Source organism: Danio aesculapii, chromosome 2 (genome assembly GCF_903798145.1).
Source record: "Danio aesculapii chromosome 2, fDanAes4.1, whole genome shotgun sequence".
In the NCBI taxonomy this organism is placed as follows: Eukaryota; Metazoa; Chordata; class Actinopteri; order Cypriniformes; family Danionidae; genus Danio; species Danio aesculapii.
Window position 1 is genome coordinate 23,971,584 of NC_079436.1, and position 18,166 is coordinate 23,989,749.

The 18,166-nt window shown below is 37.0% G+C and overlaps 1 protein-coding gene across 4 annotated transcripts in view; it reads left to right on the forward strand.

Moving 5' to 3' along the window:
* map4l (microtubule associated protein 4 like) overlaps positions 1–17,598 on the forward strand; it is a 74,402-nt gene extending 56,804 nt beyond the window's left edge. For all 4 annotated transcript variants that reach the window (XM_056475498.1, XM_056475515.1, XM_056475506.1 and 1 more), the window contains 9 exons: positions 769–892; positions 1,242–1,301; positions 2,987–3,237; positions 6,342–6,395; positions 7,937–8,029; positions 11,033–11,114; positions 11,212–11,318; positions 12,693–12,873; positions 13,248–17,598. In XM_056475498.1, the coding sequence (XP_056331473.1) occupies positions 769–892; positions 1,242–1,301; positions 2,987–3,237; positions 6,342–6,395; positions 7,937–8,029; positions 11,033–11,114; positions 11,212–11,318; positions 12,693–12,873; positions 13,248–13,252 (957 nt within the window). In that variant the 3' untranslated portion in view covers positions 13,253–17,598. The remainder of the gene's footprint in view (positions 1–768; positions 893–1,241; positions 1,302–2,986; positions 3,238–6,341; positions 6,396–7,936; positions 8,030–11,032; positions 11,115–11,211; positions 11,319–12,692; positions 12,874–13,247) is intronic.
* Positions 17,599–18,166: the final 568 nt, after the last annotated feature.

Consider the following 18,166-nt stretch of genomic DNA (forward strand, 5'->3'; position numbering starts at 1 on the left):
TGAATGGACAATCCAGCAGGCTGACCATACTGTAAAACATTTTAAATGTTTTGGTCTTTCTAAAATGCCAGTATTAGTGTTATTATATTATTAATTACCTTCAGAACTGTCAATAGCGTCTGTGCTCCGCTTCTGACAGCATACTGTCTTCTGAGGCGCAAGTCATTTATTAAATAATGAAAAGATTCACGCAGCTTCTCCCACCACAGCAAATTCCATTTTTACTGTTGGCGCCAGTTAATCAGGAAGATTTTGACGATTTTGTTCTCTTTGACTACTTGGATGGAAACGCTGCTTTATTTGCATGTCTTATATGCGATATTCCAGTTATGCGCATTAATTTAATTCGCATCTTTGGATGGAAACATAGCTAATGTTATTCTTTATGTGAACAATTAATTCATGCAAGTTAATCAACTGGAAAAAATAGTTTTGGTAATTTTTAACCAAAGTCTGACCAAATGCTTCTTCATTGAGAATGGATGTTCTTCTCTGTTGACGTCAATTTGACGGCTTTATCCACAGTATTCTTAACCACAGCAGTCTCACCACTAGTTTACTTTAAGGAAATGTTGTGCAAAAATAAATCCCCATCCCCTACTCAATATTCAGTTTCAGTTTTAAATTAGATATCCCCAATAAACGATCTCAGCAACCTCCGGTTCACACAGACTTCAAGGCACTGTGTTTTCCTCTCCTATTATCAACCGCTTGACATCAACTCATCATCCCTGGTCATTTATCATTCTGCTGTCTTGTTGTCTTCAGTCGTCTGAGACTGGTACAGCAAGCCAGCGTCGCCCTCCAGTGCCAAAGGCTAAAGCTGCTTCTGCTACCAACTCTAAAAATGGCACAAGCGCCCCAACCACCACCTCTGCCCAACGCTCTTCTGGTGAGTTGTTCCCTTATACATAATTAAGTCAGGGCAGAAGTTCTTTTAGATGGATGAAAAGCTTAGTAAAGTTCCTAGACCATATATAATTTTTAAAAAGGTTTAATGATGTTTATCGACTGCTGAACGATTTTGTAAACAATAAGCATTTTGCTAAACAACATTAAAATCATTTAAACACGTTAAACTTCTGTCCTGTAAAGTCTTATTTTCATTCTCATTATTATTAATGTCACTACCTTGACTAAAGTCTGCAGTAGCCAAGGTTAAGCACTCAGAATTTAAAGTCAGGCATATATATGTAATGACATTAAAATTACATAGTTTTACACATTGTTGTGTTTTACAGCTACAAAGAATGAAAGCCAAGCAGGAGAGGCAAAAAAGACAACTACAAAGACAACACCAGGTGAGAATAAGAGACATTTCTTCTCCAGATAAATTGTTTGCATACAGTAGAGGTTTGGTTTACATCGTAAATAAAATCACATAAAAGGTAAAAATCATAACGTGGATTTTTACTACATACAGCATTACAATAACAGCTAATAAAAAGATGGAACCAGCAGCTCTCCAGTAAAGGCCCTACTCACAGCAAAGTCCTTTAGTCCAAAGCGATACAAATAATTTAAAATACCTGAGCAATAGTATACTGTTCGCTAGGGCTGGAAGATTAATCAAAAGCATTCTAGTAATCCTCCAGCACTTTCTTTCAGATGGAGCAGCATTTACTATAAAGAGTCATAGTTCACTGACAAGCTACGCAAAATTGTCTTCAAAATTGAAATCGATTAACCGGACAATAATGACTTCAAGAAAACTGATAATGACAGCAGTTTACATAGCTTAAACTACAAATTATGTTATTCAGGGACTTTTAAATGTTTATTTTAAGTCTCAGATGTCTGACCTCGATAGACTGAACAGAAAAAAAAAATTATTTCCAAGTCAAATAAGGTGGAGTATCAGAGCCGATTCCAGTATATCTATTCCATCATCACCAAAGAGCAATGGTGGTTTGAAGCTTTTTACAACAAAAGATGCTTTGAACTCCTTAATTGAACTCCAAACAGGCTGTTTTTGCCCTGATTTTACACAAAATTATGTCACAACAGTACTTGGTAACACTTTATTTTGATTGTCCGTTTGTATTAGTAGACTGTCTGCTTAATATCTGTTGAGACTGCTCCTTCAACAGACATTTAACTGACTATGAGAAACTTTGCAAGTACATGTTAACTTACACTAACTCTAACCCTTACCCCAACCTAACAGTCTACTTATAATCAAATGACAATTAGTTGGCATGTAGATGCAATGTAACTTAAATTCAACAAACGAACCATCAAAATAAAGTGTGACCCAGTACTTAATCCATTTTAGATGTGACATAAATCATTAAATCAAATAAGGCTATGAGACTAAATTAAATGAATGGCTCCTTTTTCAGTGTACAACAAAAAACACCATGTAAGACAAATGCTTAAATTAGCAGAGACATGAAGAACCACCATTAAACAAAATTAAATAATGTAGAAAAATAATGTATCCTGCTCAAATAAACATACACAGAATTAAACACTAAAGAGAGTGAAGTGAGCAGAGATCCTCTTTGCGGTGGTCAGCAGAGGTGCTTATGTGCAAATAAAGGTGCTTACTTGCCTGTGGCTGTTCCTGAATACAGCTTTAATGGAGGCTTAAAGAGCGGGGTGAGAAGTTTACCTCCACTGTTTCGTGAAAACGCAGCAGTTCTGAACTAACACACACTGACTAGTGCATTTGTTAGTCATCAGATCTGAAGCTGCTGACATAGTCAGGGATAGACTTACTCACAGAGGCCTGTCTCAAACCATCATGCTGATAGAGCCTTCAACTCCTCTCTTCATCTCTGTGTACACAACAGCCCAAAACCTTGTCACTCAGATGAGAGCCTGGCACTTCTGTGGTGGCTTAGGAAGAAAAAAACATTTATGAGGTCAATGACTACATGATTTTTCTCCACTCATGCATACTGTATTCAACCTCCTGGATTTTTGATGCTTTCTGCTGCAGTTTTTAACATGCGCTTTACCTTTTTTCTTTATGTATTTGCAGTTAAAGCAACTCCAAGGACAACCCGCACACCACCCTCTGCCACCAGCACAGCAGACACCAACGGGACCCCTCGCCCATCCCGCATCACCAAACCCCCTGTGCCCAAGCAGACTCCTCTAGAGAGAAAGCCTCCTGTGCCTCGAGCCCCCCGAAACATCCGGGCCACCAACGCACCGCTACCCGATCTGAAAAATGTGCGCTCCAAGATAGGTTCCACTGATAACATGAAGTACCAGCCTGGAGGAGGCAAGGTGAGTCGACAATTCAGGGCAGAAACTGGAGAAAATGCATGTGTGCAAGGAATTATATAATTTGAACTTACATTAGATATCACACTGAACCTCATGATTTTAAATTCAGTTTGATATATTATTTGGCAACACACAATCATAAGCTCATGTTTTGTACTGTTGCTGCCAATAGAGTCGAGAAACTATGGTGTATCACTGTGTAGCTTGACTGTTAGCATTACACTGGTTCCCTTGATAAAATCCCCATAGGATTTTCCCACAGGATTTTTTGATTATCATTATACTTACACATTTTGTCCTTTAAGATTATCTTCACAAAATAATATAACTTTCAGGAATTTTAAATCCTAAATACAGGTGCAAACACATTAAAGCTAACCTTAAGCTATTAGCGTACTACACCCAGGTCATTCGCCTTCTACATCACCATCATCTTACTCACAATAACTTGTCAAGTTTATTTGAGTATACCACAGACTTTATTTAAATGTTTTAACCAAAATCTTATTTAAGAAAAATTTTACTCTGAGGCGATGGAACTGGAAATGCTAAAATGTTAACATGTTTCTTTGTTATTGTATACAAAATGGTGCCATAGTTTCCCCACTCCATTGTGCAGCAATATGAATATGGCCCCGTTTACACTAACACGTTTAAGTTTTAAAATGGAGTTTTAGAATGAAAACGATCCACGTCCACACTGGTGTTTCATCTAGCATTTCTGAAAACTGAAAACTGAACTACACTGTTGTACACATTGATTATTAAAACTGATATTTAGCAATGTAACAACGTAGCCATGGTGATGTGAATGAGGTTATAAAGTACATTGTTCCCTTTGAAGATTTACCTGACGTGTCTTCGGGAGTTTGTTTACAAGGAAAGGGTGCAAAACTAAACTGTGTCCACACTGACATGGAGCAACAGTGTTTTAAAATGAAAACGGCCTCTTTAGCGTTTTCAAAACGGAGGAGTGTGGATGAAAGGCATAACCATAGCAAAACTTACTTGTTTTAAAACTAAAACGTATTAGTGTAAACGGGGCCTAATACTGTTAATGTTGCTTTTTTATGTACTGTATGTCTCAGATTACTGCTGGTTAATATAAATTGCCATTTTTTCATTTAATTAATCCTGAATTTTAAGCATTAGTCAGTTTTGACTGAGCTCATAAGTGCACGGCTTCTATAAATGTGCTGTGACTGACATCCATCTGCGTCAATAGAAAATCTGGCCTTCAGTTTAATTTTGTACACTGACAAATTCTTACAGAATAAGAATAATAAAATAAGAATAAATTTGTCTGTCTTCCATAGCCATCTCCCCATCAGCTTTTTGTTCACCAGCTCTATGAAATGACCTTGAAACTGGATTCTTATCTATGAAAATCTTAAAAACACAATAGGTTTGACTCGGCTATTTCCATATTGTTCCATATATTTGTATTCAAACAGTGACTGCCTGCTAAAGGTCTCAGTGCATCATTAAAATTAAAGTCTTTCATGATATCTTTTATTAGCATAATGTTTGCTCTCTGGGTTGTATCTTTCATTAATATTTAAAAGGGTAGTTCACTCAATGTTGAAAAGTCATCATTTACATAATTGTTGCTCCAAATTTGTGATATATATTTAATTTTAATGCATGACATTTGAATCACACAAATAATATCTCCACTGAACACAAGAAGTTTTTTTGTTTTTAAGAAATTAATACAATGTATGTAAATAATAAACAGTGATGATGTTTACCAGCATTCATCTAAATATAATCTACTGTGTTCAGCAGAACAAAAGACAGTTATAGAGGTGAATAAACCATTACATTCCTTTTTTTTAGGTGAACTATCCCTTTATAGGGGCTGTTTGTAGAATTCAGTAACCCTTGTCATTAGCAACACCAGTGGCCATTTACTGAACTGCAGCCAGCAACTGATTAACAACAGACTGAATAGCTTTGTATAAACTCACTGCAAAGTTATTCTTCATTCTTTAGTTAGAAGTAGAAACAAGTTGCTTATGCTTTCTGCTTCTAAATACTGATTAAAAAAACATTAAAAAAGAATATGTAAATATGTGTAAATGTATGTTCTCTTTCCTCTCAATAAGCACACAGTTAATGACAGTGGTGTGATAACAGCATCATAAAAAGCATTTGATAGTTTATAGTCTAATATAACTGTCACTATGTGTAACTGCCTATGTGAGACTAGTTTTAAGTAATCTCATTTCTTTGCTTGACACATTGACATTACATGTACAGAATCAATGTCTCTGCATTATCCTAAACATTGTATAACCATTCATTTCAAGATTCATAGATCTAAAGAGAACATGGGGGAACATGCATAAAAGACATTCACATAAAATTTAATCTACAGCCTTTCATAGACATCTTAATAAGCTGGGGTGTCTAAACTCAGTCCTGGATATATTATAGCGTATATATATATATATATATATATATATATATATATATATATATATATATATATATATATATATATATATATATATATATATATATATATATATATATATATATATATATATATATATATATATATATATATATATAGTTGAAGTCAGAATTATTAGCCCCCCTGATTTATTAGCCCCCCTGTTTATTTTTTTCCCCAATTTCTTTTTAACAGAGAGAAGATTTATTCATCACATTTCTTAACATAATAGTTTAAAATACTCGTTTCTAATAACTGACTTATTTTAATATATATTTAATATATATATATATAAATAAGAAAGAAGTGAACCTCAAAATGAAAAAGGATCCAGAACCCCTGATCTATTCCAATTCAATGATTTATGTTAAGCTAAAAGTGCTCCTGAATTAGAGATCCGCTGAATAGATTTCAAAATGGTAAAACGCAACTGTTTAACTCTAGGCACCGTGTAAAATGTAATAAGTGGAGTGTTCCTTTAAGTGTGATTCCCCTGTACTATTCATGACACACAAACTGATTGGAACTAGCACATAACCCAGTCATTGTGGCACATCCTATTTCTCTCTCTCTGGGACCTGCGACCATGAGCTTTCTGTTCTTCCTCCCTGCACTGCACTGACTAAAGGGGTGCTTGTCTCCTCAGGTCTCTGCAGCCCAGGGCAAGACCGATGCTCTGCCAAAGACCAGCCAGGGCAAAGTGAGTCCATCCCAATGACATCTGCCTGACTCACTGCCTCACTATCACTCTCTCTCTCTCTCTCTCTCTCTCTCTCTCTCTCTATTTCTTGCTCTTGATCTGACTGTCTTTCCAAAGATCATCAGATCCTCTTCAAACCTGCTTACACAACCCACATTATTTTTACCAGTGTACGCAGAACCACTGAACACTTAAAGACTGAGCATTTGTGTAATGCAGTTAGGGTAAAAGTATGGGTTCTCTGAATGATAAGGAAACATAAATACAGATGTTGTGTACATAAACATATCCATGAGTTTATAGAAATTATGCCATTTGTGAATTTAGCACCACACCATTCTGTTTCTGTTATTCATCGGTAAGCTTTGTGCCACATTTTGTGGATTATTCATAAAGTCTGGCTAACAATTGTTACCAGTTAAATGTGTGTTTGTTCTCAAGCTCTGCACTAACCACATCCGAAAAAAGTGTAAGTGCTTGTTATAAAGACTCAGCAATAGGATTGACTTTAGAGTGCAATTGATTTCTTAGCCTACTTTGGATTATTGTTTTAAGGAACAAATAATTTTCCACTGCACATATAATGTGCAGCTCACCTTTCTTGCAGCTTTCTACACAGGAGACTGCGGTGATTTTTGGGAAACATAATATAGCCGGAAAATGGGACTTAACATCTTTAAACAAAAAACTTATACACATTATATTATACATATTATATTTATTTTATTAACTAGGGGCATAGAGTTAATTATGCTATTCTAAAAAAATGTGAAAAACTTTATTGTTAAAAAGATGTTTCAAACTGAAACAAAATTAATTACAAATGTATTTCCAAAGATGACCTACAGCCTCCTGTTGTTTCAAAATGTCATTTTTGTTTTCAGACAAGCTTTGCATGTTAATAACTGAGTAGACTTTATATCTACTTGTGTTTCTGCTCAAAGAATCATCGTGGTCTTGTTTTTATTTTCAGCAAATTCATCTGTTTTCGGGCATAACCTTTGAGCTATGCAGTTAACAAAAAAATACATTTGCTTTTCCTGGAGTAGTCCAATTCAGCAGGTCAAATGTAACAGAGTTAGACTGTAGACCCTTAAGTGTTTAAGCATTACCTGAGATTAACGCAATAAAGTGAGCTTTAGGCTGTGAAAAACAAACACTGAGTCAGACAAAGTGTTCCTGGCCTGCTGTTACTCTGTCCAAACATATATATGAGTCACACAAACAAATGCACCCAACAGACAATGCTTTTATCTGAATCTACCTGAGGGCGGACACGTGATATACAAATAAAGAGAATAAAGTCATTGAAAATAACTAATAAATGAGTGGTTTGATTTTATACAGTTCACTGTATATTGAACATGATGATTTTGTGTTTTTAGTGGCATCGTGATACTCTTTACTTTTTATACTTATACTTTTATACTTATACTTATATTTTAGAACACACTAATAGCTTTCATAGCTTCGGTGTCGGTCTGTTTGCATGTGTAACAGTAGAAGAACTTAAAACAATGTGTCCTCTGTGCTGTGTTCAGGTTCAGATCGTCCACAAAAAGCTGGACTTCAGCCATATCACCTCTCGATGTGGCTCCAAGGACAATATCAAGCATGTTCCAGGTGGAGGAAATGTAAGTGCACATTGCTGTTTTTACCTCTATTTTATAATAACTTAATGAGTTCACCATAAAATAAAATAAAAATCTGTCATTTCCTTGTGTCGTTCTAAACCCATAAAACTTTCATTCATACAACCAGGGCTCCCACAGGTCATAGAGTTTCTGAGATATCATAAAATTTGAAAAGGTCTATTTCAATCATTGAACATCAGGGAATATTATATTTTTATTTTTGTCATTTTGTCATTAAAGTCATGGAATTTCTGGGATTTTTCTTTACTTCCTATTTATCAAAATGTTTTTTTTTTCCCATAGTGTTTTTTATCACATTGTTTCATGATTTTTGCCTATTGTTATGGTTAGGCTGTTATTTCACTGCCATTTTATCCCTTTGCCACTTATTCCTATTTTATTCCTCAAATGCAGTGGCTGTTTTTTGTCTTCTCAGTGTTCAGTCAGACGCTGATGATTTCTGATGATTGTGGAATAAAATGACAGATTTTGTGGCAATTTTTATGAGCACTTTTAAGCAAATGTGATGTTATTTAATATACTGAAAAACAATGCAGATAGCACAAAAGGAATTTGAACAAACGTTCAAACATTTGAGCATATGTTGTCCTCATAATCTGGCCGAAATCTAAGGCAATTAAAAAATGGCCTGCTCCTTTAAAAGGGCACCTATGATGAAAATCATCTTTTTGAAGCTTTGAAGTTTGGACAGAACTGTGTGTAGGTATAGTGTGTTCACAGTCATATTGGAGTAATAGAAAGACAGTAAGTCTCTTTTTTTTTAATTTCCTGAAGTTAAAATGAGATCCAAATCCCTTCCATTTTGAGGCTCACTGCAACGTGACAAAGGAGTGCGGTTTTCCCAGCCCACCGAATTGATTGACAGCCGTATATTAGCACGTCTCCGTAGTAGCGCGTATATTCATGTCAACAAGACAGGACCTGCGCAAAGCAACTGGGATTAAAAGATCTGTTCAGCTCTCTGTGATCATCAATCATCATCAAATGTGATCAAAAATGAGTTTTATAAGTTTAAAACGTTTTTAAAACATGTTTGTAATGAATTACAGCGGTTTTATCGTCTTTATTACCACAGCCGCATGTCAGTACAATTAATAAAGAAGATGCTTCAATCCCGGTTTGTGGATGTTAAATCAGGTTTATTTTGTACATTAACATAACAGATATCCATACAGCAGTGGATATTAACGTGTATCCTGTCACATTTGCAATGCAAAAAAACATACTGTGTGTTACACACATAAACATGTACCGTATTTTCCGCACTATAAGGCGCACCTAAAAGCCTTAAATTTTGTTATAAAACGGCCGTGCGCCTAATAATCCGGTGCGCTTTATGTGTGCACAGAGTTCAAAAATCTGTAAAAATGTTGTTGTGTGATTTCGGAAAGCGCTCCGCTTGATTGGCTGTCGGAGCATTTCTCGCCAACACAGAGACGTAAAACGTACACTCCGTACGCAGCAGCAATAAACCAATCAAAACTACATATGTTTGTCTAACGATCCCCGAAAATGGCACCAATGAAGAGACATGCTTACGAGGCACAATTCAAACTACAAGCTATCAGTTACGCGGTTGTAAATGGGAATAGAGCAGCTGCTAAACAATTCCAAATTATGCGTGGGAGCAATGGATGACAGACGGCAAACACACTTTTACTAAGACTGGTAGGCAGCGCCGGGCGAGTTACGCCACCATATGTGAATGGATTGTAAATGCCTGGACTAAGGTGTCTGCTTTAACTGTTGTCCGAGCTTTCGCAAAAGCCGGCATCATTGCTGAACAGCCACCCGGCAATGAGACTGACTCAGACAATGATGAGAGAGAACCCGGCGTGTTTGATGACGAAACTGCCCAGCTGTTCAATTCAGACACAGAAGATGAGGACTTTGATGGATTTGTGGGAGAAGACTGATTAAAAAAATTATGTGAGTGTATTGTTAAATAGTACAATAAAGTTCAACTAAACTATGTTAACTGTTTTGCTTCCCTTACCTTTTTTTTTTTGCAGACAGTGTATTTTAGCGTGCGCCTTATAATACGGTGCCCCTTATGTATAAGTACAGAAATAGACCCCGTAATTGAGACTGCCTCTTATCATCCGGTGCGCTTTATAGTGCGGAAAATACGGTATGTGTACATCTTCTGTGTGTGTGCGTGTGTAAACTTTGTAACGACATTGAGTGTGACTCATCGTTGCAAAAAGCCTTCAAGTATCTCCACAACAAAAACATCAAATAATCATTGGGAAAGTTCTCATTGTAGTATTTCTTACAAATGTTACAATACGTGAGATCTGCTGCCTTGATGTCTACACTGTGCTGTTTATATGGCCCAGCCAAGGCGGAAGTTGAGGCACACTCTGACAGGCACGTGGGAATGGTGGATGGGGAGAACCAGCATTAAAGCCACAGGCAACTAAATCAGCTTTTGTGTTCAAAGCAGAAAATTTCAATATTCTGAAAAGGTATAATAAATACTCTGATGGGTGTTTTGAACTGAAACTTTACAGACACATTCTGCAGACACAAAAGACTTATCTTAAATCTTGAAAAGGGGGTAAAATAGGTGCCCTTTAAATAAATTTTGTGTAATTTGCTAGATTTTTGCATTTATTTCAGTGATTGCAGAATCACAGAATTCTAGATGGACTTTTCAATACAACAGCTGACTGTTTTAATATTCATTATAGATCATGGAAACATAGATGTTTTGTCATGCCTTTATCAAAGTTTGGAAGTGTCCGAGTTTTGGATGAAGAACAGACTTTCAGTGGAGAAACAGAAATCTCTATCGTTGCATTTTGATTGTATTCAAAATATCTGCATTTGTGTCCTGAAGATCAATACATTTTTAATGGACTCTTCAACTTCTTTCATTATGCATGACTTATAAAGCCACTATCTACATAAACAGTCTCTCAGCTGTTCTTTTCTCTAATGACATATTCTCATAAGAAAATCTTTGCTCTTATTCAACAGGTTCAGATTTTAAATAAAAAGGTTGACTTGAGCAAAGTGACCTCAAAATGTGGATCCAAGGACAACATAAAGCACAAGCCAGGTAGGGGGTGGATCAGTTGTAATGCTGCCTTTTACTGCAAATTCAATCCCACTGTGAGTATGCGCAGTAAAAACGAATGATGATTGATCTCTTTTAGGTGGTGGTGATGTGAAGATTGAATCCCATAAGGTTAACGTCAAGGCCAAGGCCAAAGCGGGATCAATGGACAATGTAGGACTTGAACCAGGAGACAACAATGGAAAGGTGCTAAAATAGATTAAGAGGACATTGCATATTAGGAATGCACACTCTTTCATTATTGATACTACATTTTTCCTGGAGCATGTTTTATAATATCTATAATAATTATTAATACCAAAGAAATGACATACTGTGCATCATGCGATATCTACTAGCAAACACATTTAAGGACTCTTTGTCACTTTGGGTCTCGGCATGGCGAAGACAAGAGATGTAGGATCCAAGTGCAGCTTAATAACAATTTATTAAAGAAAGTATTCATTCAGGTAATAGTGGACAAAAACAGGAAGAATCAGGAATCAAACAGGGCAATACAAAATCATAGTCAAACAGTCATAAGGTCATAAACAAGGCATCGATCCAAAAGTACAAACAAAACAGACTACAAACTTAGACTAAGGCAAAAACACAGTGACCAGAAATATACGTGACGAGAAACAACAAATACTTTTGCAGACCGATGTGTGTAGGGTGTATATACAGTATAGTCCTGATAATCAATAATAACGAGAGTCAGCTGTGCATGTGTGATCAGTGCAGAATAGTGAGTGGTGTGTGCGTAACGGCATGCAGGGATTTGTAGTTCATGTATGAGTTTGTACCTCACCAGCAATCTTCCAAGAAGTGATCGCTGGTGATCATAACACTTTTATTATAAAAGCTCTTGTGAATTTCTGCAAGGTAAGTTTGACTGAGCATTTTAACAAAGCAGGGTAAGGTAACAACATACAGATTAAATAAAATATGCTACCTGAAAATCAAGCCTTACAAATAATGTTCAATGTTCCTGCAGAATATGAATGTGCTTAGGTATTTTGTATTTTATTTTCACTCCCATTTTCTTTCTTTTTTTGCACTTGTTTATGAACACTGCTGAGTAGTTTTTTTTTTTTGGGGTGGTATTGATGATATTCATAGTTTTCAGTTTCTAGTGGGCGAAAGTGTTTTGTGAGAAAGCTACCTCAACCTGACAGCTGAAACAAAAGCATCCAGATATGCCAAAGATGTGTAGTATTGTTTGAGATGAAGCTTTTTCTGATTCATTTTAACTGGATACAATTGAGAAGCCTTAGTTTTATTAATAGTTAGCATGCACCCTTGTTCAGCATAAGAGGCTTCTTTTAAAAACAACTGACACAAAAACAACTATTAAAATATATTGCATCTTGCATATATGTTTAACATAAAAAGAATAGAAGGTCAGTTCATGTCAGTTTTGATAACTTTTAACATAGCAATTAAGGATGAACACAATGTTACTGTATCGCATTTTATTTTGTTTTATATAATCCCACCACACACACACACACACACACACACAAACAAATGTTTGCCCCTGGCACCCATATTTCTTGACTTCTTGCTTTGTGTTTCCAGGCTGAGGAGAATCAGCAGAAATCTGAAGGAAGTCCGTCTCCCCCTGCCAACTCTCTGCCTGTGCAGGTAGGCAATGGGGCAAAGGAGAACGGGCTGAAAGAGAGCACTCCAACTCCTGTACCTTCTTTTGGTGAAGGGCCCCGGGACTCCCAGGGCCTCGACAAGCGCATCCCCGGGACAAGTAAGTGCAAGCTTGGCACATTTAAATGGGGGTGATTCTACAATTTTCATTTCTCAGTTTTGCACAACCGCATGATTGATATATATAAAAATATAATTATAAATATACAAAATATATTATATATATTTATAAATAACCTCATTGGAGTATTTGATGAGGAATTAATAACATGCAGATTCTAGAACTAAGCACAGACATTTTAGGACTCTGATGCCTGACAGACCAATCCGTCAGCCATAATTGGGCTTTTTTTGTAGTGTGTTGTGTACAAATTGTCATTTGAGCCTTTGTTTCTTAGAATGCAACATTGTCTGTGAAATTCAGCTTGTTACCTTTTTTAATTAATCCAATCTTTATCATTTCTTTCCTGCCAGATTGAGTCCTACAAGCTGAAGTTCCGCGAGAATGCACGAGCTCGCACGGACCACGGCGCTAAAATCATCTCCTGGTCCCCCCTGAGTGGCAGCCACCCCCACCCACATCGCAGCACCTCTCTCAGTGTTTCTCTGGGGTCCGCCATGTCCTCACACTCCACCCAGCTTGTCCCATTCACTCGGCCATGAGATGGGTGCAAACCAGTACAATAGCAGGAGAAGGACTCTTATTTCAACACAGCCTGTCCCTTTAAAACCCATTAGCTTCTCTTCAAGTTCACAGTTTTGTTTTATTTCCTTTTCTGGGAGATGATGTTCTAGAAAAGCATAGTTTTCAGCGCTCATGTTCGACGCAGGGTGTTGATACGAGTCTAGATTTGAGATGAATTCTCCATATGGTTGTCCAGCCACATAGCTTTTAGTGCCATCTCTCTTAAAACCGCAATATCTAGCCCAACAACACAAGAGTTCATTTCTAGACTTCCTACAATCCCAAAAATAGACCTACATTTTAGAGGCTACACCCATCGGTTTGGCAGTAAACGTTCTCCAATGGGAACCCCAGAACTCACTTGAGATGTAGCTTATTACATCATATTATGGCAGTTATGCTCCCTGTATTGTTAGTGTGTGGGGCTGTCTTAAATCCCAGTCAAAAAGGGACGAACCAGCCGCCATCCATTCATCTGCTCCCTTTGCTCCACTGATCCTGTCCACCTCACATGAATTATAAACCCTGTCCTTTTTCCGCCAGTATTTAAATGAGCACTTAATCATTTGAAACCTATAGGCTGTTCAAACAATAGCATATTTACATCTTCAATGAGTTTGCTGTTTCGTGTTTGCGTGAATTACTGTAACAATGAGCTGTATCATTATGATGTCTAACCATCTGATTACATCATCCACTTTCCAGCATCTTGTGAACTAATAGGACACAAAAACACATTGCATACATTATACAGCATGATACAGGAGGAGGGAAAAAGGCAGTGGCACGCAAACTAAACAGATAGGATGGAAAGGAATGAAGAAAGTTGTCCGAAAGTTAGAAGGGAAATGCGTTCACACTCCGTACACAGCCCATGATTATGTGCTCAAAGGTTCGAACATCCCTCATTTTGAATTGAGTATTGTATGTCAGGTGTCAATGGACCCTTTTCACATTTCTGGGTTTCTCAGTAGCGGAAGGCGTCATGGTTGGGTAAACTTAGAGCGCAGTGAATGGGAGAGTACAACAAATAATATTTTACAATTCTATTTCCTGAAATAATAAAGGAAAAACTCCACGATGGTGTTATCAAGACTTTCAGAAAAAGGAAATAAATAGTGTGAGACTGATAAAAGCAGCCAGAGGCGAGAATAACATCAAATTTACTTACAGCCCTATAGACGCTGCATTAGAATCACCTCACATAAGTGGTCATTCATTTCTTTGTGATTTGACGCAAAGATGATACAATACATTCATAAATGCATATATATGTTCATTCGGTTTTTAAAAACCTTTTAACCTGCACCCCATTTTTGAGCATTTTCCAGAAACTTACCCAAATAAAAATGTCTGTACCTCTTGAACCCTGTGGTCTATGTTCACAAGTCTGGTTTGTTTGAAACTAGACATTGACTAGTTTGGTGCCCAAGGGTCAAAATAACTCAAAGTAGTATAGAAACAGAGTAAAACATGGTAAAATATAGGTGAAAGTGAATTGCAATTAGTTTCAATGAAATTCATTAGAGGAAAAATGGATGTGATTATCAGGATAATGGCATGAAAGATAAAGATGAATGTCTGACCATGTTTTGATTCCAATTTCAATTTCGACACTTCAAAAATGTAGCTTCTGTAAGCTTTTATTTTAAAGGACGTCTAGGCGTCCTTTCTAAAAAGCCCTTTGGAAACTCCAAATGTACACCTGGTAACCAAATGACCTAAATAGGCATGGGACGAAAATCGTTTTCAAGTTATATCGCGGATTGGAAAAGTCAAGGTTTTAAAACCACCAAAATTGTATGCTTTACCGTTCCTAAGGTATGTGTAAGATTTTTTATTTATATATATTTTATATATAGTTTTTAGGACAACAGTATCTCCAGCAGAAAAGATATCCAAAGATGCTGTTTTAAATTGTAAAGGAATCTGTGTTTACTATGACGACAGCAGAAGTCAATGATTCATTTTAATTATTTAGCCCGACATGTTTACTGCTCCTAAATATTATAAATGTTTCTCAAAATAAAATAAATTGTGTTCAAAGGGGGAAAAAAGTTAGTTTTTTACCCAAACATTTAAAAATTATTTATTTTAGAGCAGTGATCACAATACCGTCAAACCATGATATTGTTATCCAAGGTTATCGTACCGTCAACATCTCATACCGGCCCATGCCTAGACCAAATGAGTCAAAATTACATAATGCATATATGCATATCTATTTAAAATATTAAAAACTTTCAAGGATTTAAGATTATGATGATCGTTAAATGCCTCTTAACAGGCTTGTGAAAAGGGTCCATTAATGGAAGGCTTTAGCTCTAAACATGAACCAGCATGTGCAAAGGCTCATCACATGAACAGTAAATGTATCCAAAATAAGTATTGCAATACAATCCGTATCCCTGTTATTTATTGAGTGGCATTTGATAAACTGTTCTTTAGAAGTTACTGTTTTTAATCAAACATAGTAGGATATGCTATTCGGTTTCATTACGAAGTGATGTATTATTCACAAGGTTGTTGAATATCATAGTTTTAATCTCTCCAAACCTACTATTGTTGGGCTGCTTTTTGAAACTGTTAACTAGTGACACTGTTTATCAGTGAATTTGTGGGCACTTTATTGGTAGTATTATTACTATAGATATACCTTTAGCTGCACAATGCCTGCAGAAAAAAAGTAAACAGTTCGCTGTTGTTGGTTAAAAGCTTCTGTTTGTATACAGGGTTTGATTCACTTCTTGTTGTGAAATATTGACATTTTCCTGGTATATTACTGTGACGTCATGGTAGATTATTGATGGTGGTAATGTCATGTCATCAAAAATCCCATATCAAACTGAACAAACCAGGAGGTATTAAATTATGCAAGTATCCTATGAAATAATTCGCATTCAGAATGCACTTTATGATGGATGTTTTATACTACAAAGCGAGCGATATGACTGGTTGAGCGCCGTTTCCAAAATTCTGTCCCCTGACAAAGAGCCCCAGTTACACAGAAATGTATCTCATAGAGCAGTCTGTAAATACAGTACGAGTGTGAGCAGTGTGTTTCGTGTAGAGCAGCTGTGCTTGGCTAAACGGTTCTGTCTGTAGTTCCTTTTGTGATTAGCGTGTACTGTTCAGGGGCTGTGCTAGTAAACCTCAGTGTTGTACTCTTGATACAGTGATCATAACCTTTCATGCCTTCAGCCAGCTCTTTTTTTGTCATTTCCATAATGAATGAAAACTCACAGAGTTAGAACATTCACACGTCCCCCGCATCGGTCCATTTTAAGCAGTTTTGTAAATACACGTTTCACACTTTATACCCTGCCGGGAAAGAAGAAAAAAACACTTCTTGATTGGGTTGTATAGAAAAGCAAAGCGAAGATTTTGCGTCTATGAATATTTCTCCAGACAGTATTTTATTCTTAAGTGAGTCTGCCTTTTTTTGAAGTAAAAAAGGGCTGGCAAACAAGAATGTTTTTAAAATGTAATGTATTCAAGAAGCGAAGAATATATATTATGTGTCTAACCTTTTCTCTTTGTCATCACAGGTCACTTACTAAATACAATGTAATCAATAACAGGAGGAGTGTGATTGATTTTGGACTGTGGACGGAAGGAAAAAAAGCTCAGAGGACTCTTGAGGATGTCCTTCTGTCTGCATAAGGCACAGCATTCTGGTAATGACTTGAGTAGCCTGAGACAGGACGCAGAAAGTGGGCTGAGAGGTTATTAGTAGTCAAGCAAAAACCACAGGAACAACGATTCCTCCCACAAACTGCACCTGACACATAGACCTTGAATGTTGTTGTTTGGATATCCATGCCGCACGTCTGTATGAGACTAACTGTAACTGGTAGGCTAATTGGCATGTTTAAAAGTAGATAGAGCACTCCGATTAGGCAGCAAAAGAGCCCCCTAGTGTGTCTGGTGGGACTCACAGTGTGTCTACTTCCCATAGACCACACCAAAAGCGCATGCTGACAACAGTGGACGACAGACGCCGGTCCTAAATTGGAATTACTGTCTCCCCTCCAATTTAAGATGTATTTTTTGGTATGAAAGAGATCATTGTGATTAATTGTTAACCAGTGATGTGGATATTTAATCATGAATAAATAAAGAAAAAAGAACAAGCAAAAACAGGTGCCTTTTTTAGTGATTCGTGTTTATAGCGCTTTTACAATGTAGATTGTGTCAAAGCAGCTTAACATAAAAGTTCTAGTAAATTGAGTTTTTAGAGTTGAAGTTCAATTCAGTGTGGTTTAATTTTCACTGCTGAAAGTCCAAACACGGAAGAGCAAATCCATCAATGCCCAGCTCCACAAGTCTCAAAGCAAGCAAGCCAGTGGTGACAATGGAACAAAACTTAACCAATTGACGAAAGTGAAGGAAAAAACCTTGAGAGAAACCAGGCTCTGTTGGGCACAACCATTTCTCCTCTGGCCAAACGTCTTGTACGAGCTGCAGTCTAGGTGCTGAAGGCTGGAGAACACTGGACGTTAAATGTGGAGAAGCTGCAGGTGTGAGTAGGTCACCAGCGGGTGTTCAGGCTGGCCCACAGGATCAATGCGGAGACTTCTCCATCACTGGAGTCTTTCAGGAATCAGTCCCATGCTCTCCGCTCCTCCATGGCCGCCACAGCATCAGCTCAGGATATGGCCTGGTCCAGGATTATGGATACCTTGGCATCATTTCTTCACAGGTCTTG